At 41.2% G+C, this 24,945-nt stretch overlaps 1 protein-coding gene across 2 annotated transcripts; it reads left to right on the top strand.

Moving 5' to 3' along the window:
• Window positions 1-56: 56 nt before the first annotated feature.
• LOC103561282 (2'-5'-oligoadenylate synthase 1-like) lies at window positions 57-23,455 on the top strand. Of its 2 annotated transcripts, none has more exons than XM_070569673.1 (9): window positions 57-205; window positions 639-827; window positions 1,570-1,756; window positions 4,296-4,486; window positions 7,209-7,369; window positions 12,493-12,617; window positions 18,433-18,622; window positions 22,031-22,240; window positions 22,725-23,455. In XM_070569673.1, the coding sequence occupies exons 2-9, from the start codon at window positions 669-671 to the stop codon at window positions 22,879-22,881; spliced, it is 1,380 nt and encodes a 459-aa protein (XP_070425774.1). In that variant the 5' UTR covers window positions 57-205; window positions 639-668; the 3' UTR covers window positions 22,882-23,455. The 2 variants fall into 2 exon arrangements, with proteins under 2 accessions (XP_070425774.1, XP_070425775.1); XM_070569674.1 differs by having other exon boundaries at window positions 79-205; window positions 639-843.
• The last annotated feature ends 1,490 nt before the right edge of the window (window positions 23,456-24,945 follow it).

Raw genomic sequence — 24,945 nt, 5'->3', positions numbered from 1 at the left:
TCTGAGGAAGGAGCTGTAAGCTTCAGACACGTTATTACAAATGCAAGTTACTTGGCAACAAGAAAAAGAAACAGTTTCAGAAGCAGCCAGAGATTAGAATCGCCAACAACTTCTTCCAGACTGTGTCTCTTGGTACAAACTTCTGCCTTCTTTTTTGTCTTTAGCTACTTTACTTAAAAAAAAAATCCAGGGAGTAATTCAAAAGGTATGTAGAAATCATCACTCATGATAATTTTCTCAAATATGGGAAGTCATTGGGTGATAAAAATTGAAGAAACAATGGCTCTCACAGAGTCCTGACTAGAGATAATATCTAAATCAACAAGTTAGTAACATCTCTTGGGTCACAGACCCGTTTGAAACTCTTTCTAGAAAAATGTACAGACATACCTACGCACACAATTTTGTATTTGCTTTTATTGGTTTTATAGCTTCCCTGATGTTTATAAACCCAAGTTACAAGCAGCTGATCTAAATGGATATTTTCATGATGTCATGCTTGATTTTAGTGAGGGATAAATTTCTTAGGAAACATTCATGTGATGGTGCACAAATTAGCACGCTGGAAATGATATTCTCTTTATTATAGTTAACTATGAGGGACCAGGCCTTATGCTTTTTGCTTTTGTCATCATTAGGATCTAAATCCAATACTTCATTGGGAAAGGATGTTGGCTGTTGAATCCTATCACTGTGAGCGCTGTGGGAGCGATTTTGTCAGCTGCCTGGCTCTCAAGTATCACTTTCGCCGGAGGCATCTGGGGAAAGTTCGCTGTGAAAACTGTGGCCAAGAAGTCCTGAGGGAGAAGCTCCAAGATCACAGTAAGGTACAAGTCGGCGCAAGTGAGTGAGGATGTGGGGGTTTTCCCTGCTTTTTAAAAGCACTCCTGCTTTTTGTTTGTTGGTTTTGGTTTTTAATTCTCATGGAGATTTATTAACAGAAAACTAAAAATTAAAACAAAACTTGTGGCCATAACGCAGGTGGTGGGATGCTGTGGTTAAAGGTGCGTGTCTCATCTCACAGGGCTGCTGGGAAGGACACCTAGCGGAATCCCCTGGACACAGTGTCATCTCCGGGGAGGTGCAATTATTGTAATTATGCTTCCAAAGTGCTTCGTGTAGTGTTGGGATTCTCACAATCCTAGAATTTTTAACTTTCAAAGTGACCTTAGAGATACATTAAGGTACTTCCCTCCTTTCTGCTCCCCATTTTACACATGAGGCAACAAAGAGCCGGTTAGGTTCAATGATTTGCCCAGGGCTTCGTAAAAAGTAGATGTCGGAAAAAGAACTAGGATCTCATTCTTCTGATTTTATCAAACTAAACCAAGTGCTTTTTAAAAGATATCTTTTTTCAGCATTGTGGTTCCTGTGGTTCATTGCTTTATTAATCTACAGCAGTTTTCCATCTTTATTGAAAGAACTCATGGACTGTGCTATGTTTTGAGAATGTAGAATGAGAATTCGCTGTGCCATGAGTGGGAGCATTTAATGAGAAGCCGAATGAAGACCAGCAGATCTTTCAAATATCTCTTCCAATTCCTGTGTTAAGCATTTACTTTTTCTCAGTCTGTACATGACAGGTCAACCATGGAGACACACAAGCTAAACTGGGAAAATCTAGAAGAAAGAAATATAAAGCATAAGGCTACAAAGATATCAAAAACCTGTAGGATGTGTTCTAGGTGCTTTGGAACGGTCCTTAGCCGGGAGAACCACGAAATACAAGAGCACCACTTCACAGCCAGTAAAAGAGGTAAAGGAGATGCCCCCCGCTTTCTCTCTTTGGAGGCTCACACAATACAGAAACCAGGGCAAGGTATTATGGGTTGTTTCCAGGAACAGGAAGCAGAGAAGGAAGAAGATGGAACGAGAATGTGGCCTGAGACTACACATTCTTGGGGTGGCACAGGGCGGAGGATAATTCTGCTGGAGCCACGTTAAGGTGGAAGCTGGGACACCGAGGCATCGTTCAAAGAGACAACACAGTTAGAAGCACAAATCCAGGGACTTCCAGTCAGAAGACGGACAGTATTAGGAATCCAGGCGGGATCGGGTTATGGTCCGTCACGTCAAAAATAACCACAGAACTAATGTATTATCTTTTGCTCTCATATTTATGGTCTGTCCTCTAAACTAACTGTTGGTTGCTGCTCTGTGAAATCTTTTAATACATTAAAAATTTCTCCAGGAAATAATAATTGTCTCTGGATACAAAGTATGTCACTGAAAAGTGAGCAGTTTTTGATGAAGTGTCCCTAAAGAGAGTAATATATAAATTGGCTATTATGTTTTTAGCAAAAGAATGAAAGTGTCAAAAAGAAAAAAACCCCAATCTGTTAGTTCGGCCTTGATGAAACTTAAACAAGGGGCTGAGCGTCCTCTGAGAGTTGGTATAAAGTTTCTTGTTACTGTTTAGTCCTGAGTATGTTCTGATTTCCACTAGGATTTCTTCTGTGATCCATGACTTATTTGAAGTATGTTTTTTAAATTTCTAAAAGCACGGGACATTTTTCGTTATTTTCTTACTGATTTCTCATTTGAGGGCGTGGTGGTCAGAGGCTATAACTTGTGCGCTCTCAGTTCTCTGACGCGTGTTGAGTTTCATCTACAGCCGAGTATATACTCAGTTCTTGTGAGTGTTCCAGACATGCTTGAACAGGAAGGTCTGGTTGAAAGTTCGTTCCCAGAGAGACTAGTGAACTCCTCTTCCAGGCGCCCGGGCCCTCTTCTAGCCCGAGGCCACTCTGAAATCAATTCTCAGTGATAATGTGGAATTTGCTCTCTAAACCCAAATGAGGGCTAACTTTGTGATGGCAGATTCTCAGGGATTTTTGTGTGTGTGATCTATCCAGCATAAAAGTTATGGAAGTTTCTTTGCTGTTGAAGGGGATCAGTCTATGCCACTCAAAAATATGCCAATTTGGCATATGGATAATTTTGAGCTGAAGAGTATTGAGAACTAGTAGATACAAGAAGAACCCTCTGGTCTCCTCTTTTCTGCCTAAAAGCAGGCCATAAATTCTCTCTCTCTCCTGTACCAGGATGAGGAGAGCGCCCCTTACCACTGGGGATAGGAGCCAGCACATGACTCTGTATAAACGAACCTTACTAAGGTAACCTTTATCTTCCATTAGTTCCCCTAGATATTTCCTAGTCACTTTCCCACAATTTCTTGGGCCCTGGAAGCCCCAAACCCTCTTTCTTTTGTCTAGTTTTCTCCACAATTTATTGTCCTTTGTTAAAATGGTTAATAAGCCCCTGAGTCTAACTGCTTCTTTAGGTTTCCATTTCTTTTCCATAATTGACCCTGTGCACATAAAAAAATATTAACATCAATAAAATTTGTTTGTTTTTTCTCCTGTTTATCTGTCTATTGTCAGTTTAGTTCACATGCCCCATTCACTGAACCTACCAAGTCAGTTATTCGGTTCCTTCCTATGAAGGGTGTGGTCAGTCTTGTCAGCTCTTCTGGCTTAAAACAAGCAAACACACATGCGCATCTCTGATGTCCCCATTTAAAAAATGTACTATCTCCTGATTTCTAGGCTCATTTTCTTTTTTCGAAAGCACCGTGCAGGATAAACCAAACATTCTGCAGAATATGGCTGTGGGCGGAGAAATTGAGACCTTTAGAGTAGGAGGTTTAACTTGGAATTCTCTCTCTCTCTTTTTTTTTGGTGAAGAAGATTGGCCATGTGCTAACATCTGTTGCCAATCTTCTTCTTTTTGCTTGAGGAAGATTGTCTCTGAGCTAACATCTGTGGCAATCTTCCTCTATTTTGTATGTGGGATGCCACCACAGCAAGGCCTGATGAGCAGTGCATAGGTTCACTCCTGGGATCTGAACCTGTGAACCCTGGGCTGCTGAAGCAGAGTGTACAAACTCAACCACAATGTCACCAGGCTGGCCCCTAACTTGGAATTCTTTACCCTGGGATCATTTTATTGAAATTTGTTAATATAAGTGTTTTTCATTTAGAAACTTAAAATGACTTAGTAAATTGAGGTAACAATTTTTTTCTGACATAGAGTGTCTAAATATTTCTGTTTTCTAAGAAATGTAACCATTTCTCTGTAAAGACTTAGGTTACAATGTCAGCTAAGTCTGGAGGGCAAGTCTGCTGGTTTAACGGATGCTCCACCAGCAGAGAGAGTCCATCTCTCTGTTGTCACAAGGCTGTCTTGGCGATTAACTAAACACAATTCTCATACAAAATTAGATTCTTCCCTTAGACATGTGCGCGTCTATTTCTATGCAGTGAATATCACAGACTGATCATTTCTCTATGCAGCCCAAACGTCTGCAGGATTTTCACTTCATAATATGTTGGAGTGCAAAAGTCCCCAAGAGCTACAGAGATTTGCAGACGAAAAAATCCACCCTGCCTCGGGTCCTCTGCGCGCAGCTTGTGTGGCTGAAATTGCTGTGCTGGTCCAGCGGATCCAGGATTGCTTTCCGGTGGGGGACCCCCGAGTGATCCAGGTAATCTGAGCCTCCAGCCCTCTGGCCAGGCCACACAGCCATAAGGAAGCCATTCCTTTCTCCTGGAGGTAACGCACAGCAACCGAGCAGGGCCCCGTGTTCAAAGGCCAGCTTCGCCTTCCGCACGTGGGGACACAGGTCTGCTAGGAGCCCTTTGAAATGCCCGGGCAGGCTGCAGCCTGGCGGAGCAGGCACTCAACCATACAACAGCTGCAACCCATTAGGGTTGGCAACTTTGCCCCAGGGATGCAAGTGCCTTTACATTGGCAGGGCCAGGGACTTGGCTCACACTTGACCGATGTTTATAAATGCTTAAGGGAATTTCAGGCAAAGGAGGTGAGCCTGTCCCCCAGGGCCCTGTTTCATGCCTGAGCAACCTGCCTGTGGAAGTAATTAGGTGCCATGATGATGGCTCCTTGTCAACTTAAAGACAATTCACTGGGTCCAGGAATGGTTGTCCACAGAGTGCAGAGTCATTCTGTAAAATATCCTTGAGGGAACATAGCCTGAACACAGGGAAGAGATCCAAACAGCAATAATGGTGTGATTTCCCTCCTATTATTAGTACTTTTAATGTTAATGCAATGACTACATACTATCTAATCAATGTTTAGGAAAAAAATACAGGATATAGTTCAGAGGGCATTTTATTCTGATAATTTTTCCATTCCTTCATTTTAAAATGTACACATAATTGTTATAAAATCATTTTAAGTCATAAATTTATTCAAAAGCAAAAATTATCTTTTCACGTAACTCAATAGCAATCATAATTATGATTTATAAGTATGATTGAATTCTAGCTAAGATAGCTACGGTAAAAGCCTGAATATGAAACAACATATTCTCTTCTACAGAGATGAGGTATGGCACAGAGCTGGAAATTGGGAGCCAGAGTTCTATTCCAGTCCTGCAAGATGCTTGCCAAAAGCAAGGGCCAATGATCAATGACGTTCTGAAATTGCTGTGCCCTGTATTCCATTCTTGTAGGCTGACAGTACATGTTAGTGTATTAAGAACTCTCAGGTTAAGGAAGCACTAAAAACTACATTTTCCATATTCCCTTGCCACTATGATTTCTAATGGGAATCAGTTTGTCAATTAGTTCTACTAGTGCAGGACGGAGTCCAGAACTGAGTTAAGTCAGGGCAAGGGCAGTGGGGCACGAGGCACCCGTATTAGCCAGTCTGGATGTAGTGGATACAGAATGATTTTGGAGCCAAGAGTTCTGGTGATGACCTCTAGTTCCTGGATTTCCAGTAGGGCAGGTATTTCTGGGATGCACAATGGCAGAAGCAGCTTGTTGATTTCTAGATCTTGACTAAGGCAGTATGGGCCTGGAGCCAGCAGTTGCCATAACAGCTTTCAGATTCCCAGCTCTCTGACTGCAGCCGGGGCAACAGGTCCCTTATCAGGTGAGTTCTACAGTGTCATTCTGAAAGTCATTCCTAAAAGCCGAGTCTAGAGTCTGTTCTAACTATTCCGATGATTCCCTGAATTAAGTCCCTTTCTGCTTAACGTAACTGGAATGGTTTTTCTTATCTGCAAACCCTTATTGGTACACTGTGGCTCTCCCCTTTGAAAATGTTGCTCAAGTATTTTTCATGATCCTATGAGGTGGGAGATGTACACACTCCCTCGCCCCTTCACCCCCCCCCCCCGCTCTTGTTGGTAGGTGGTATTTGTTCCCCTATTTTCTCTAGTAGTAAACATTTTCACAATCCGTGAACTCTCCCCTCTGACTAAGCTGCTGTGTCTCTGTGATAGCTCATCCTCCTCCCAGGGCAGGGAGGGCAGTGCCGAAAATACAACTGGCACATTCTTGCTCACCTCAGGCTCCACAGAGAGCCTGACGGAACGGGCTGTTGGAAATCCTTAAGAGATGAGCACAGGAGAAATGAGGGAGGAGAGGGTTCAGAGCTTTGGAATGGTTCCTAAGCTTATGTGAAATTGCGTGTGCCACATTCTACCTTTGACAGATGACTTTTCCCTCATGGACATGATGGCTCCCAAATCATAGGTAACAGTTTCTTTTACTACTAAAGAGCCTCCTTTGGGAACTTGTAGCCTAAAGCGTTCCTTCAGTGCTATGGAAGGCAAAGATATGCCTTCAATTGCTAAAAGTTTTAACTTTTATAAAATCACATTTAGCAAAAGATTTGATGTAAATTCTTGTTAATTATAATTACAGAATGCTTCATTAAAATCATTCATGATGTATTTAGAAATAGCACACGAACATCCACCAGAAACATTGGTGACCTGTGGCCCTAACTTTCACAGGCACAGTTTGCGTCAGGACACCTGCGTCCAGGGTCGTCCGTCCAGGTGGTCAGTGAGGGCTGCCATATGGGAGGCTCGGGCTGGATTCTGGGTGTACAGTGGTGAATTTAATTCCTGTCCTTGTGGATTCCTCACATATCTAGTGGCTTTTGAGCAGAAAGAGTCTGAGAACCTCTAGCTCTAAACTTTCATAAGGATTTTCAGGACTGTTCTGCAAATTATGCTTTCTTTTCCACAACTGAACCTAAATTCTCAGTGGAACGTGATAGATTACTTTCTCCTCCTCCTATCTTTTTTCTGCAGGGGGAGAGGGGATAACTAGCCCATAGATAAGTTACCCCACAATGTTAATTGACCCCAAAAGTGCTACAACTGGAAATCTGCGCTTCCTTCAAGGTTAGCTGGGATTTCCCCCACATCCTGTCCTTTGTCTTCACAGGCTGGTTCTTACATAAAGGGGACTGACACCAGAGGATGCTCTGAGATTGACATTGTGTTGTTCAGTGACGTATTTGCCAATGCGAACCATTGCAAGAAACAATTGAGAGAAGGGTTGGATGCTCTGAGAAAAAACCTGAAGCAAACTTCGTATGGGAACAGGTCTGGGTGAACGTGTTTCTGTGAATTATTTTATTCCACAGGTGGGAAAGACTGCTCAAGAAAACTCTTAGCTCGGCACAAAAGAGCATTATGGAGTCATAATTTCTTGTGTATGCTAAGGTTAAATTCTTGGGAGAAAACTGGGAGAGATTGCCCCAGAGGCGTTTTTTAAAAAGACTTCTAGCGAAACTTTCGATGAAATTTTTTGAATTTGAGACCCCGTGATTTAAGGACTAATTATGGCCTCTCCAATGCACCTTTATTTAATTTCCATCCCTTTAGCTGAAATCTGACTCTGAGGAATGCAAACAGGAAGGGGTGGGACAGGTGCCTCTAAAAACCGAAGAATCTTGGAGACACATTTGCCTGACAAACATCCCCTTCAGCCATGTCCTGGGGTCTCTTGCTTGTGTGGCTTTGCTGACATTATACACAATGTCTCTTTGCCCCAAATGTTGAACTAATCAGGCCTGGTTTTTTGGTGAGTTCCAAAAACAAAGAAAAGAAAAGGCCCTGACGTGTTGTTATTTATTTGTCTATTTCATTTTTACATCTCTTGCTATTTTTTCAGTCTATAAGAATTGTGGATGAAGAAAAATGCAAATAACTATGATGTAAAGCGAATGAAATATTTTTCTTGAGAGAAACAGCCCAGGCTGTGTGCCACTTGAATTCTAAAATAAGATCGATGTTTTCAAACAATGTCCCAGAACTGTTTATTAATTTAAATAATAGATTCATTACCAAGCCCTGGCTTCAGCTGAGTATAGAGAACGAGCATGAATGTGTCTTTTAATGAAAAACACTACCTTCAGGAATACCAAACACCTACTAAATTGTAGTAGTTAGCAAAAGACGTCAGCTGAATGGCATGGTGGTGACTGTAACGGAGCGCGTTGGGGTTGGAAAGGCAGAAAGGGAAATGACGGAGTTTCACATATGATTACACTTTGGACAGGCAAAGACCACCTTTAAGAAAAAAGGAAAAAAAGAAGAAATGGGAGAATGTGTTTTTCATTTTTACCCATTGCTTCTTCCAAGTTTTTCCCATTAAATTTGTAAACTATAGGGTATATTATACCATTGTTATTATTATTTATCAAAACAAGACAGTTAATGTACCCTAAAGGCACATTAAAAATAAGAGTTCGTGTGTACCCTTTCCATGGTGACCTTATTTGGAATCAAAATCTTTGTCCTTCATTGTTATGTCCTTTTTCTATACTCCCCGCCCACTAACTTCAAAGACTCTTCATTAGTTGTTTTATGTTTTTTTTTTTTTTGAGGAAAATTAGCTCTGAGCTAACATCTGCTGCCAGTCCTCTTCTTTTTGCTGAGGAAGACTGGCCCTGAGCTAAAATCCATGCCCATCTTCCTCCACTTTATATGTGGGACGCCTACCACAGCATGGCTTGACACGCAGTGCCATGTCCACACCCAGGATCCTAACTGGCGAACCCCGGGCCACTGAAGTGAAATGTGCGCACTTAACCACTGTGCCACTGGGCCGGCCCCTCAAAGACTCTTCTAGATGTGCTCTCCCTAACCTCTTTGCCCTCCTCTATCTCTCAGGCCCCCTTCTCCTGGACAAAGCAGTGCTTGAAGTTTTTATGTTATTAGATTTCCAGAATGAATTTGGAAGTAGAACCCATGAAAAATAATAGCCCTGAAAACCGTGGTTCATTTGCTTTAATTGTTCCTGACTAAACACAAACAAACTCATTTTCTAACCTCTTTCGTTCTATTCGTTCAACTCATTAAATGATTTAATTTGTGAAGCCTTTCAGGGTGAACCCAGTCGCCAGGTAGCCCATCCTTTCCTGTGCGTCTAGTAAACGCCTGTTCTTCTTCCCTTCCTCAGGGGGATCTTTCAAGGGGCTCATGGTTTTAATTCAGCCCAGAATATATTTTGTCCCATATTTTGTTTTGTTAAACAATTCCTGTGGCAAAAAAGGAGCATATTTGCAGAAGAATGAGCCTTCAAGGCAGACTGAGGCAGAGGATGTGAAGTCAGGAAAGAAGGCGGGTCATCCAAGGCTGTTTCCTTGTCCTCATAGCTGTATGAACAGTCATTTTTTCTGGCTTCCTTCTCTGCTACTCAGAGCAACCAAGAGCATACCATGAGTCATTTGAAGGGAAAATTGAATTAAAAATGGAAAAGAAGCAGATATGTGAGTCTGACAGTTGGTTTTGACTCCCACCCAGTGAGAGAGTAAAGAAGTTTATTGTTTCAGTTGATACCTGGTTTTTAGTGATATATTGTTTGTTGCTGTTATTTTTAAAGCTATTCGGTTACTTTATTTTGAAAGATGGGTGTGAGAAAAGGCTTTCTTTTCCTTTGGAACTAGTCCATGTCTTAACCTACCAGGAACAGCAACTGTTCTGTGTCAGTCATTTTCGGGGCCCTGCTCATGAATGAAATCTCAGGAGACTTGCCCAGTAAGTCCCAGGGACTGGAAACCGTTTACACGCCAGCGGCTCTGTGCTCCTCTCTTTACATCCCAGCGTGTTTATTATTGAAAACCACAGTGGGGAAACATATTCTGAGCTTTTAAGGAGACAGTGTTATAAAATATGTGTCACGCCTATGACGGTTACGGTTAAGATTGGGATTTTTGCCTGTTATCTCCTTCTTCTTATTGTTTTGATTTAGAGGTCTTGAAAACAAGAATCTCCCTTTTTTTTCTTTGTATTATAGTCTTAAGGTTCTCCTTTGATAAATAGTCCTTTTAAAGCCACATTGCAGGACATGGAATTGTCCTGAGAAGACATGTCCATGGACTGGGCTGATAAGAAATAGTAAGTTGCACATAACATCACCTAAGGACTCATGACCAAGTACTGATAGGACCCATGCCCCACTTCCTCCTATCATAACAGCAAAAATCTTTTGGGCACTCATTGGACAGTAAGGTTCATGTAAGTTAGCCTAGGATGGTACTGACGTTCTCATTAACCTTGACTCATTCTGGAAGTGACCTGAACTCCACGAGTGATTCAATACCTCATTCAAGCCCTCTGGTATACACAAGAGTGAGCTTCACCTCCCTAGGCTGGTGTCTCCCAAACACACAGTTACCATGTTGAACGTAGCAAGATCTGCCTCTAAATGGTGACAGGAATGGTAAGCTACTGATTTACTGAACTCCTTCTCTCTCTCCCTGACTGAAACAGAAGGATATACTCATGAGAAAAGTTAGGTGAGGGAATCTAATAATGATCGAAGGTATTCCCTTTGTGGTACATGGAGCCAATAAGAACTTTACAGTCTTGACATTTAAAAAAAGTATTGCAGAGTTATACATTTTCAGAAATCTCTGTCCAGTTTAAATGAAAGATTGGACGTAATATATAAAGAAAGACATATTTTTTTCATTCTGGATGTTGTCTATTGACCTGTCTTACAGTTTACCAATTCTCTTTTCTGTTATATCTAATCTTCTAAATTTATCTACAAAGTTAAATTAATCTATAAAGTTCTTAAGTTCAATTATTATATTTTTTAATTCTAGAATTTCCATTCAATTCTTTTTTATGTAAGTAAAATCCAACTCTGGTTTAATTTTCCATCTTTTTGTCTACTTTTACCATCTATTCCTCTATGCTGTTGAACATATTAATCAGTTAAAATTCTTATCTGCTTATGCCAGTATTTAGATCACCTATGGGGTCTGTTTCTACAGTTTGCTTTTTCTCTTAGTTTTAAATCTTATAGCCCTGTTTCTTGGAATTCCTAGTGATTCTTTGAGATTAAATCCAGGACCCTGTGCATAAAAAATCTTAGATGCTTCAGCTGATGTTATCTTTTTCTAGAGAGGGTTTGCCCTTTCCTCACTGAATGGATAGAATTAGAGCTGATGACCCAGGTCACACCCCATAGCCACTAAATAAAAATGTCTGGAGGGGAGAGCAAGGCATCAATACTCTTAAGGATCCCCAGGTGATTCCAATATAAGCAAAGCTGAGAAGGCACTGTTACAGCCTAGCATGTTCACCACGGACTTTCCCCTAATCTTTGCCTCCTCAGCCCCCGAGACTGAACCCTAATCCATGTTGTCTCAGCGTGGCAAGACTGTCAACAATTCCACTCAACTCCCCAAGACTTCATTTCTCTGCTTCATTTCTTAACCAAACCTGTCTTAAGCATCTTCAGAATTCAGCGAATGTTTGGAGGGAAAAGCAGGTCATATTTCAGGTTCAGTTCTCCACCCTTCCCTTTTCAACAGATTGTGTCCTCCAAGTCTCTTCCATTGCTTCAATCCCATGAGTTTGACAAAGTTCTGCTAGTTTCTGTAACCCCAGAAGCTTCCCTTTGCCCAAAGTCCATATTTTTAGCCTCTTGTCTATGCCCCAAATTGGCATATGTCCCCAGGGAAAAAGCAGTAGCCTGTCTGTCTACTTCTCCATGATCTGCTGCCCCCACCCCTCACTAAATCTTGACCTTTCTAGCTTCAGCAACGCTCCAGTGCTTCTAAAATACATGTACAGATGATTTTTTAAACCCAGTTTTCTAGTAGTTCTCAGTGAGCATTGATCTGCTGTAAACTACCCCACTATACCCAGAAGTAGAAATCGCACTACTTTTAAAATATTTTACTTAATCATATTCATGATTAACAATACCTTGTGCCCCAATCTATAGTCATATAATAATTCATTTAAAATTATTTCTTAATCACCTACTACATGTCAAGTACTAGGGGCAGAGCAGTGAACAGAACAAACACAGTTCCCACCCTTGTGTACCTAACACCCCGGAGTGAGAGATAATAAGCAAATAACGTAATGCCAGGTGCTAATTAAACGCTGTGAATGAACATGGAGCAGGGTCAGGGGACAAGGAATAGGGAGGGAGCTCCTGTTTTAAAGGGAGGTCAGCAAAGGCCGAAGGTGCAGCAGAGACCTGCAGGAAGCCAGGCACCAAACCATGTGAATTATCTGAGACAAGGGTATCCTGGGCGCAGGAACAGCAACTGCCACTAGTGAGAAGGGAGCACTCCTGGAGTGTTCCAGAAGCAGTTAAGAGAGCAGCAGGGCTGGAGTAAAGGGAAGGATGGTGGGAAATCATCTAGTGTTTTCTCATTTCTATTCTCTCTCATGACATGTCATGTTCCTTTTCTAAGGATTCTAATGGGGAAGAGAGCACCACTGTCTTTAAGATTCAATTTCTTATGTACTGGAAGTCTTCATAGTCATTCTTTTGAGATCATGGCCTACTATGATGTCCTGGGGCCTACACCCTCCGCAGGTAAGACTTATTTGTTTTGTTTCACAGGAAGCCTTTCAAATGGCTGCTCATTCAATACATATTTGTAGAGGACCCACCACATCCGGACGCAGTAATGAGCTGGGCATATGGAACCAGGCTGCTTGCAGTAGAACTGGAACACTCAAGTGTCTTTAGGAGTCAGGTTTTTTCTGCAGTGCATAAACACCCTGCATCCTTATGCTACCAGTTTTTAATTTAAGAAGTATGGTCAAGTATTAACTATTTGTCCTGTATAATGGGGTGGAGGAAGGGCACAAAAGAAATATGGATTTGGCCTGCAAGGAGCTGCTTCTTGTAGCAGGAATCCCAACTTGAACCTAAGTGGTGTTTGCACCAGGATTTGGCTACAATCTGACTCCAGACGGTAGCTGAGTCTCCTCTCATGGAAAAGACAGGTGAGGAACAGAGTCTCTGTTCAAAGTCAACAGAGCAGTGTCGAAGAGAGCGTGTTTAATACTCAGCTCTAACGGACTCATGTCTCTGTCTTTGGGAGAAAGACTTCAAAAAAATTGAGTAAAAACCAGAAGAGCTGTTTCCTGGCTGTCTACCAAGGCAGCCAGAGCTCGTCAGCATAGCTTGTAGTCTGAATGGTAGAGAGCGGCTCTGCTTGAGCGAGGAAGGGGCCCAGAAGGCCTGAGCAGCTCAGAGGACCACCCTCACTCTAAAGTGAAAAGATGCAGGAATGGGCCTCTCTCTCTCATGGTCTTAGTTCCCTGGTAAGGCAGGAGCAGTTGTGCCTTTGGCAGGCATGGCTACCGCTGGTGGCATTACTATTTTTGCTGGGACCATCAATGTTTTTGATAGCAGCAGCCTCAGAAGACATCAAACACAGCACAAAAGAGTGGGAGAAGAGGATACTGGCAGCCACCATGTGGTACAGAAAGAAAGACCCTGCGAGCACATGTGAGACAGTCCCTGGGGTGTCTGAAGAACAGGAGCAATTTGAGGGAGTTGGAATTCCTAAAAGAAGCGGGAAGTAATAAGGACAGAGTCATGGAACGACATCGTATGGTACTGGGATGTTATTTTTATCCCTAAGATATGGTATCTGGAGTGAGATAGGAAATACAAAATCTAATCATATTCATAAAAGAGGGGATACAAGTATCTGCATTTTGGGCAAGAAGATGAAGGCCTTGTTGTGGACTGAAAGTTTATGTCCCCCCCAAATTCATATATTGAAGCCCTAACCCCCTAATGTGATGGTATTAGGAGATGAGGCCTTTGGAATGTGATTACACTTAGATAAAGTCATGGGGGTGGGACTCCTGTGATGGGGTTAGTGCCCTTATAAGAAGAGGAAGAGACACCAGAGCTCCCTGTCTTGGCCATGTGAGGATACAGTGAGAGGGCAGCCATCTTCATGGCAGGAAGAGGGCCCTCACCAGGAACCAACCTATGAGCACCGTGATCCCCGACTTCCCAGGCCTCAGAACCGTGAGGAATAAATGTCTGTTTTTGAAGCCACTCAGCCTATGGCATTTTGTTATCTTAGTCTGAGCAGAGGCCCAAATGTATTCTCCAGAGAACTTGGGGCTCTAGAACTTAGTCTAGACTTCTGCTTGACTTAACTTACGTATTCTCTATGTGACAAAATGGTGGAACTGAAAATGCCATAGCAACTTGTAAGCCAATACATGACCAGCAGTCCTGCTCCAGCTCAGCAGTAAGTATTAAATATTTTCATTGAATCTATTCATTTATTTATTTCATTCAACCAATATTTCTGGAATACCTAGCATGTGCCATTAAATACTTACAATGGATTAGGTAGGAGATGAAGAGTTTTGCTCTTTTGGGCCTCACATTTGGTAGAGGAGAGATTCGTGAGCCAGTAGCCCTGAAATATTTGTCATCTCCTAAAGCTCCATGCTCTAGGTCTTTGCCCAGTGTTTCTGTTAATATATTTTTCTTAACCTGCCCCATCCTATGCTCTGCTCTAAAAGGTCCTGCTTACACTTCAAGACTCAGCTCAGCTTCAGCTGAACTTCCGTCCCTAATCCTTCCTAGATCAACCTCTTCTGCTTTCCCACAGGATCCTCCCTGTATCTCTGCTGTAGCACAATCCTCTTGTGTTGTCACTGGGCACAGGTTTGGCTTCCCATTGTATTTTGAGCTCCTTGAGCATAAGGATTGTCTTTGTGCCTAGCACTGCATTATTCAATAAATATTTATTGAGTAAATGGAATGAATGGACATAACATTGGTCCTACTCAGCCAGACTCCAGAGGAGCCTGTTGACTTTCTTGAGCTGGTTCTTTCACTTATCAGCACTGTTGGACAGTGTGCTGCTCACATCAAAATTCTCTTCTCTTGTGCAATAATTTGTCAGCATGCAAGTATGGCATGCCTACCATGTTCTAAGAACTCTGTCAGAACAAATACAAACATGAGTAAGACATGGTGGGGTTTACAGTCTGGAAGGGAAAACAGACACATACTTAGGTCATTTTAATATAACATCATCTGTATTGAGACAGAGGTGTGGGGAACTCGGAGATAAGATAGAGTACTGGGAAGGAGAGTATGGACTCTGCTTAACCTGAGGTGTTAGTAAGTCTTGGCTCTGACAATCTTGCTGAGCCTATAAGATTAAAAAAAAAAATGCTGTGATTTATCTAGCACCTATTTATGTGCCGTAGGTAATTCTCATTGACCTAAAATTAATCTCATTAAATGAATCCCATTTGATCTGCATGACAAACCTGAAAGGAAGATGCTATCCTCAGTTTGAATATTAAGAAACTAAGCCTTAGAAAATTTAAGCGACTTGCCCACAATTATGTAACCAGTAAGTGCAAGAGCTGGGATGCAAATCCAGGTTCATCTGACCGTGTAGGTCCTGTGTAGACAGACATAACACCAAAGCCACGTGGTGCAGAGAACACACTGGGCCTGAAGCCAAATCCCAGGCCTATTTCATAGTATTTACGTGCCCTGGGCTAAGTCATGTGACACTCTGAAGTCTCGCTTTTTTCCATCTATAAAACAGAGAGGAGAAAATGACCTCATAGGATAGCTGTGAGAATTAAAATATGAGATTTAATTTGAAATCATGTAGCGAAGTGCTTAGCTCAATGAATATTTATTAAGAAAAGATAATTCCATCTCCTTATATCTCACCATAGGCCAATGAAGCTCTTGCATTTGTGCAAAATGCTCTCTGTCTCTTGTGTGCAGACTTCGAAAGCACGGTGGTTAGGCTACAGCAGCTCCTGGGTAATTGTCTTGAGGATTTGAGGTTATAGCAGCAGCTTTCGAGCTAAAATGTCTCCCAGAGGAGCAGAAGCATATTTTCGCACTGGGTTTAAGTCCCTGAAGTTCTTGAGCGCAGCTGAGTGAAATGAATGGAAAGAGACGGAAGTTCTTATGTAACCCTGCTCATCTCCGCTGAAGATGGGGAATGAGCTTGGCGGGAGACCAGCACTCAAACCAGTTTTAGGATTTCAAGGAATTTTAGCGGGCAACTAAATGTTGCTAATAACTGTCAGAGCAAGACTTAGATGATCACGTCGAATCTTCAGAGGCATCTTAACGTTCTTCCCTGCACATCTTACATGTGTGCTGGACCACCAATAGCATAGCCTGTGTGCACAACGCAGCCCGGAGTCATGAGATTTGATGAGGGCGTGGTTGACAACATGCCCGCTTCAAATATGATTCTCAGACCAGCAGGATCAGCATCACTTGGGAACTTGCTAGAAATACAGAATCGGAAACTGCATTCCAAAAGATTCCCCAGGAGATTCTTGAGCTCATGGAAGTCTGAGAATACTGAATTACCTCCTGCTTAGGAAGCACGTGGGCTCAGATCTAACCTGCAATGCAGGGCAGAAGGGTGGCAATAGATGGTTGAACTTCCTAGCTGTGTGAGTTTGGGCAACCTGCTTAACCTCTCTGACTCTATATCCTCATTTGTAAACTGGAGGTAATCATAGTTCCTATGTTACAGTTGTTAAAGAGTAAATGTGTTAATAAATATACAGCACTTAAAATAGTACTTGATTCATAACAAGAAAGCTAAGCATTCCTGTTTTATAGATGGTGATCATGATGATAAAATAAAGCTTAATAAAGTCACACAGAGCAGAAACAACAATCACAAGCCTCAAAAAATAATTTAAGTTAGAGACTACTTAGTTTTCTGTCAGTGAAGAACCTTGAAGGAGGGGAAATGTTGAAACAGTACTGGCTTCGGGGAGAGAATCTCTGAGTCAGCCGTGACACATCAGATAGAGAGGACAAGATCCTCAAATATCTGACATACTCACTGCATACCAAAATTTAAGTTAAATTAATGTTTCATCTATCTTTCATCATTGTAAACCTGAGTTTCTTTCCAAGTCTGTTTGCTAAGAAAGGCAGAGAGCCTCCCACTAAAATTGTAAGTTCTAGTTTAATAGTTGTAATGACTGTTGCCCTGTAAGTTTGGGACTAGAATCTGTTTATTATAACAGCATTGATGAGACTCTTTGCCATAGACAACTCTGTTTGTTCACCGATGTTTATCATGGCAATTTGATTCTCCAGCCTGTTGATAATCAGCCTACTGTTATATCTCTGATTTGGCCCTGAACATCTGGACAAGTATAAAAGGACTGTCCTGATACTCTTAAAATCGGGAGTCTAGATAAAGGCATATAAGTATTATTTTTTTTTTGTAAAATGTATTTTACAAGTAAAATAAAGGTACTAACCGATTAACTTTAAAATGCGTATTGCAGAGTCTATATTTGCCAGGATTAAGTGTGTCATTTTGTGACAATTTAGTTGGGCAGAAGGACATATAAAGGGTGTAAAAACAGATTCATATTAGGACTTCTAATTGTGTTGAACTGGGAAAATTCAAGTAGATTATGATAAAAGATACTAAATATTTATATGTCATACAATGAACACAATCCGAGTTAGTGATGTTTTACTCATAATCATTAAGCTATAGATGATTATTTGATCATTCTTGCTATTTAATCTAGTTTTCCTCCCTCGTTAATGTATCATTAACTGAAGTAGATTGTTTTCACTTTGACCTAAACATGTCTTTTAAAGTCACCTCCATCTTGGGGCCGGCCCGGTGGCACAGTGGTTAACTTCGCACATTCTGTCTCAGCGGCCCGGGGTTCCCCGGTTCGGATCCCCGGTGCGGACATGGCACCGCTTGTCAAGCCATGCTGTGGTAGGCGTCCCACATATAAAGTAGAGGAAGATGGGCACGGATCTTAGCTCAGGGCCAGTCTTCCTCAGCAAAAAGAGGAGGACTTGCAGCAGATGTTAGCTCACAGCTAATCTTCCTCAAAAAAATAAAAATAAAAATAAAGTCACCTCCATCTTTATAAACATAATTCCTTCAAGTGTTCCATTGATAGAATCTCTTCTGCAAGTATATATACAGATAACAACAATTTAGATATTAAACGGGGGATTTTATAGGTTATTGTACAGAGAGCATAATGATATTTAGTTTACATGCTAGATGATATTTGCATAAGGTAATGAAACCTGCTTCTGGGAAATAAACTTCCTCTGCCCATAGAGAGAACATCTTTCTCATCAGACAGGTTTTCTTGTACCAGAGTTTGGTCTATTTGAACTGCCCATCATTGTAATGTTGAAGCTTTCTGTTTTAATTACTTGGGCAAACTGACATAACTCTCCTAAAGAGAGAAAACTGTGTTGTTTTAAATGCCCAAGTTCTAATTAATCAGAGTATCATAACTCATTTGTCCCAGGCGAAACCAAGAGAGGAGAGGGGGAGGAAATTCTCACAGTTGTCTTTGTTCCTTGGTGTTAACAGATTTAAAACTTCACCTTTACCGCAAACTGTATCTCTGCAAGGACAGTGACGAGGCACAGCTGTGCGCCTTGGCCCTCCTGCCGTACCAAGTGGATTTCGTCAAGGCATCTGTCGGCAGGGTGAAGGAGCTGGTTCGTTTAGTGATGCATTGGTTCAAGACATCATTTGCCAACCCCACCGAGGAAAATAAGTATGTAACCAGCACAAGGGCACCATGCGAGCCTCTCTCTTTTCGGTCCATTTCCTTTACTCTTTCAGGCCCCGCCTCTTTCCTTGGTAGGCAGAGGGGATGTGTAGCAAAAGAGAGAGAGAGAGAGAGGAGGCAGAGAGTCCAAGGGCTGTTACAGGATATGGAAATTCTATATTCCGTTACTCCAAAATATAGTATAATGGTTTGGTAGGAACCAAAGAATAGAAAGAAAAATGTTCAGTGGCAAAATGTTTGGTGCAGGGAAGGAAGGCACAGAAAAAGGAAAACAGAAACTACTAACATGATTCGAATGGGACATTTAATGTTTGAGCTTCCAGCGTTCCTTCTGCTGGAGGCAGTTCCAGCAGAGGCCGAGAGGTCCTCCAAGGAGGGGAGCCTCAAGAGTCCATGTGTGCACGTTTTACAATCTCTCCTTCCCTTTGATAGCAGCCAGCTCTGGCGTGGGGTGAGGGGATGTGAGGGGGACTCAGCGACTGGTTTGAGTATTTGAAGATAAACTTTTGATAAAGAGACCTAGAATATATTTGTATGAATTCTCCACTTGGCAGGAATAGCAGAGGCAGGAGGATTTACTATCGCACATTTATGTAGGGCCGCTTTCTGCAAGGAGTATGTCTTCTTTACCTTTGTATGCAGTTGCTAATAATCTTGATTTGTTCATCTGAATCACACACTGTTTACTCTTTGTATATTTTTGTGTTTGACATTGATGATAACATTAGTCACTTCACAAAAACATACATTACTTCTACATAACTACCCATCTCAAAGCATCTCCAAACATTCTATAGGCTTTTTCTCATTTGGTTGAGTAGAAATTTGTGAGTGAAAATAGAAAAACAGAAGAACAAAGAAATAAAGCTTCTTGCCTGAGTAGATTCTTGGTCAGATGAAAGGCCTGCTTTTAAAATCTAGCACTTTTTTTTTTGGTAGTGGAGAGCTTTTATAGGTCTGCAAGAAGAAATTTATCTATTAACATGGCAGAATAATAATTCTAAGACTTAAAAAGGTGGCATTGTGGGGGAACTGGACCACATATGTTACAGTACCATAATTGGTTTTCTATTTTGGGAAAGTAATCTGGTGATGTGTATTAAGTATTTATTATGTGTTAAGGATTTTAAAATATTCAAACCATTTGTCAAGTTAATTCCCCTCTAAGTAAAAGAAACAGTAAAAGTAAAAACTGTTTACTTGTTATTTGCTTTCAAAAAAAGAATTGAGGCTATTTATATTAAAAATATGTCATAAAAAAGAGTACTCAAAATAAAGATTTAAGAGGGCCGGCCCTGTGGCCGAGTGGTTGAAGTTCCATATGCTCCACTTCGGCAGCCCAGGTTCACAGGTTCGGATCCCAGGTGTGGAAATATTCCACTCATCAGCCATGCTGTGAAGCCATCCCACATACAAAGTAGAGGAAGACTGGCACAGATGTTAGCTCAGGGCTAATCTTCCTCAAGTGAAAAAAAGAGAGAGAGAGAGAGAAGGATTGGCAATGGATGTTAGCTCAGGGCGAATCTTCCTCACACACACAAAAAATAAAGATTTAAAAAGAAAGTTCAGAAGAACTTACAGGAACTACCCTTGGAAAAAATAAATCACACTAAAAAAAAGTAATTTATATAAGTATGTTCAGAATAGTACCACTAAAGATAATGAAAATTGGGAATAACAAAAATTCCTCTGAAGAGCGAATAAACTTGTCATTTAAATCTGATGAAATACTATTCGAGACAAGTTTGGGAAACATGGTAATACATGGAAAGATTTACATGAAACAATGTTAAATGGCCAAAAAAGAACATAAAATAATATGAACATATATCAGAACTATATAAATATGTATGTCAACATGCTATGAAATGTGAGGTAAATAGTATAGTGTTTACTAAGTCTTTTCTCCCTCTAAATTTACTTTCATGAAATGTGAAGAGCATCTCCTGCTTGCACAATTTCAACCGTGGCTTCCTTTGGCACTTGGGAGCACCAGATAAAGTGGAGATGGATTTTGAGTCTTGTGTCCGTTGTTGTCACCCCTGAGGGAAAATCACAAGAACTGAGTTACTGACCAACTGAAATCTAGTTTGCTGTTCACTACTAGGATAAGAAATTTTGTCTACTTATAGTTTTTTCTATTTCCTTTATTGAGGTAAAAGCAAAGGACTAATGTAATAGTAAGAAGATGTTACTATTCTATTAGGGAAAAAAATTGCATGATTTTGCCAAATCATGAGAGATTTCCATGGCAAATGAATGCCAAGGCTGCAGAAACTCCTTTTTGGCTATCAACCAATGTGGAATCCTGGAACTGTTGTGTTAGTTTTTTCTCCTTTGAGTTTGTTTTTAATCTTCAGCTTTAATTTTTTTCTGATGTACATAAACTGTAATTTAAAAGACAATGTAAAAAAGTTTCCTTCTTCATTCTCAATGTCTACCTCCCCAACCACGCTTAGACCATATTCCTCCAAATTTGTTTTTTACATATGCTTAATTTAAAAAAAATATATTTACAGCTTATTGCTTTGAAAATTGTTTTTCAATTAATATATATTGTACCTTTTGATATTGGTACATAGAGACCTACCTTACTTCTTTTAATGACTACCTAGTGCAGGTCAATACTATCTAAGAGAAATAGGATGTGAGGTTCAAATATGAGCCACATATGCAATATTCTGTATTCTAGTGCCCACATTAAAAAGGTAAAAAGTAGTAGGTGAAATTAATTTTAATAATGTATTTACCCAATATATCCAAAATGTCATCATTTCAACATGCAATCAATATAAAACTTATTAGCGAGATATTTTACTTTTTTTAATATGTCTTAAAAATCCATTGTGTCCTCGAGTCAGATTAGCTACATGTCAAGTGCTGCATAGCCACGTGTGGCTAGTGGCTACTGTGTTGGACAGCACAGTAAGAGATGTATCATGAAACTGTCTAACCAGTCTTCTCTTGATGAACATTTCAGTTTACTATTAGAAACAATGAGACAAAGAACATCCTTTTGCACATATCTTTGAACATTTGTAGAAATGTTTCTACAGAATGAATTCGTAGAATTGAGAAATGCGGGGTGAAAGTGATGGAAGATATCAAATTTTAATAGAGTTGACTCCAAAAAAGACTGTGTTAATTTACCTTCTCACCAATAGAGTGTGAGAAGGTTCATTTCCTCACAAACTCACCAACGTTGGATATTATAATTACGTTTTGGCCGTCTGATTGGTAGAAATATTATTGTTTGGTAAGTAGTGAGATTGGAAATTGAATTTCTTCTTTTGTAAATTGCCTGTTGAGCTTATTTTTCTCATAACTGAAAAAACCTGTCTTCATTTTGAGGGTTAATGGAAGTAGGTACAACGCTTTATTCTGTGTGTCTAGATTCCGGAGACTTCCCTCCTCTTACACGGTGGAGCTCCTCACAATTTACGTCTGGGAACTGGCGGGAAAGCCCCTGCTCTTCAGCCTGGTGCAGGGCCTGAGGGCCGTCCTCAAACTTCTGGTTCAATATACAGAAATCGACATTGTTTGGCACAGACACTACCATCGCAAGTTTCCCGTTTTTGTAAAGGTTAACCAGAAACACACAAGGTAACTACTTATTTTTCTATTCCCTTAGGATGTAAAAAGTTTGTTTGCCACCAAGAAAGTCTGGAGCAGAGTAGCTTTGTCGGGATTCAATGTGCACGAGAAGGCCTTAATTACCACAGTCAATTCCCTTCCATCACTTCCCACAGAACTTTAATTCTCAAGTGTGAATTAAGAGTAATTTGAGTAAAATGATTGAATGTGGATACAGACAACAAATGAGGAGGAAATTGACGGCTGAACGCAGGGAGAAAACACCTCCTCAGGTGAAGAGGAAAAATGAGAGGGAGGCAGAGTGGGAGGGGCAGGAGCAAGCTGCCGTTGTCTAATACAGCTGATTCGTGCTCCGTGCACTTGTTCCCACCATCCCAGAGAGTCCTTTTCTTAACTGAGTTCCTTCTTTAATTCTGAATTGGCTTCTTCGAACTATACAGCGAATTGAAACGGGGTTTAGAAATGGATTGTTTTGGGTTTTTGTTCTTTTTAGGCCGTTCATTTTAGACCCTGTAAATCCTACTGTCAACGTGTGTGACACCTGCAACGCCTGGGACGAAGTTGCCCACGTGGCGAGATGCAGCCTCTTGAAGCCTCTTTTCAGCAGAGTGAGAGCTGAGCCCCCCTGGCTTTTCACAAACAACTGGTAAATTGGGCGAGGAGCCACTGCTGTCGATGCATTCTAGGAAGAAAATAAAAAAGATGCAAAATATGTTGCCAATAAGAACGCTCTGGATGAAGACAGTAGGAAGGAAACTTCCTAATTTAATTCACTCCTTTAGGGAACCCAATCTTTAACAAACATTTTTATGTGAGCCATCTTTTAAGATAAAACGATCTGTTTCGGCCTTTAAGACAATTGTCGTCCCCTGCCCTATTTTTTGGATTTATTTGCTTTGGTGGCCTTGTGACCAAAAAAATCCAAGTATTCACAATGGATAAATAAATAAAATTCCCAGACCTTTTGAGAGAAGATTATCTAACTGGGTAACATAGCTCCCACTAAAACTTTATGGTTTCAGGTTGACTTTTCAACTCTCCTGGCAGTCTGGTATTTCATTGGGTCACTTGCATTTTCAAAATTCCCCTATGAAAACCTGCCTGTGCTAAGTACTGGCTATTTCCTTCCAGACATCATCTCACCAATCACTATGTGGAAACAGAAATATCTGGGAGATACACAATGGAATGCCTCACAATAAATTGTTTCCCCAAATCATTTTATGACTGCGTCACGACTCGACTCACGGGTCAGAGCGGAGCCATACTTAAGGCTTGCAAGTCGTTAAGGCCTAAGTAGGGATAAATAAACTAGCCAGGCTACTGAATGGTCCAGTTTTGCCACAACTGTTTTCAATTGTTGGGATCAACTGTTTTCTTTTCTATTAAGGAGCATTAGCAGCCACTGATAATGAAAGCCAGGGCCCACCAGAAATAGAGCGGAGGAAATTTCCTGACTCACTTGCATGGCAACAATTCATCAGCACTGAAGATATATGAAGTGTGACTGCAAGTGATGTGAGCCATTAGGCTTCCCCCTGACAGAGCTCTTACATGTAGATGAGTGCTGTCCCCCTCGGGCTAGTCCCCGGAGAACCCGTATACATCTATATAACGAGAGCTCAAGTCCTGGATCCAGATGTACTTGGAGCAAAAACTATCTTGGGCTTCTTTTGTGTCACAAGCTAATAAACTCCCCCTTTTGCCTGGTAGGTTTGGTCTGGGTTTCTACCTTACAATCAAGTGAGTCCTGACAATTCCAGTAGAACAGAGCCAGGTCTGGTGAAGGAATTAACTCATCAAGCAAGGAGTAAGGAAGGCACCAAGACACTGATGACAAATTTATACTCAAGAAACATTCACTGAGTGCCTGCTAAGTGTTAGCTTAATAGATGAGATGCTATAATAAACTAGTCAGTTCAGGATGGCAAGGTGCTTCCAGCCGACGAAAGAGACTGCTTTTCCTCCTTTGCTCACACAGACCCAGAGGGCCATTCCCAAGGAGGAGTTCCTGACAGGAATGTTTTTTGGCAAAGACAGCACACTCTTGAGCATTGTCAGAGCATGCTATTAGTTTCCCAAGGGGACTAGCTTTTTAAGAAGACAACAATTATTTGAGGCCATGAATTCTATCATTATAAAAATAGAATTCTATTTTCCCTCTGTGGTCATACCTCCTGTGGAACATGAGAACACATGGATTTCTATGTAGGGGACCCAGAACAGGAGGGTTAGCACATAATACCACACACATTTATTTGGGGCCTGGGAGGGACTCCTGACTGGTGTGAGACCTTACATTGGAGTGGGAGGGGCAGTGAGTGGGGAAAAAGTGAACTCTGCCACCAGTCCTAAATCTAGTTTTCTCAGCAGCATTTCTATCCCTTGAAGAGGTTCTTCCTCATGTCAGCTTTTCTGATCTATTCTTAGGATGAAAAGTTCAGAATAATCTAGTGTGATTTTGCTCTGAAATGAGTAAGGTGAGATTTCTTTGGTTGCAAGGTGTGTGATCCACTCAGAAAAAGAATAAGCTAATTCATTGCAGGGTGCTTGGCCAGCAGCTCTCACCACCCCTCACGGGCCTCATGCTCTCTCCTGCTCCTGGTGTCTCTGCCTCTCTCTGCACCTGCTCTCTACACCAACCAGCCTCTCCTCTTTTTGTGGACCAGCTTCCGCTGCTGACTCATGTTCCTACTTCCTCATCACTTAGCCTG

Source organism: Equus przewalskii, chromosome 13 (assembly GCF_037783145.1).
Source record: "Equus przewalskii isolate Varuska chromosome 13, EquPr2, whole genome shotgun sequence".
Taxonomy (NCBI): Eukaryota; Metazoa; Chordata; class Mammalia; order Perissodactyla; family Equidae; genus Equus; species Equus przewalskii.
This window is presented reverse-complemented; position numbering and strand designations above follow the sequence as displayed.

Excerpts from the sequence above, each read along its gene's own strand:
- LOC103561282 (XM_070569673.1), top strand. The coding sequence starts at position 669 with ATGTTGGCTGTTGAATCCTATCACTGTGAGCGCTGTGGGAGCGATTTT. Across the intron at positions 1,757-4,295 it reads CTTCACAGCCAGTAAAAGAG|CCCAAACGTCTGCAGGATTT; the intron begins GTAAAGGAGATG and ends TTCTCTATGCAG. Across the intron at positions 7,370-12,492 it reads CAAACTTCGTATGGGAACAG|GATTCTAATGGGGAAGAGAG; the intron begins GTCTGGGTGAAC and ends TCCTTTTCTAAG.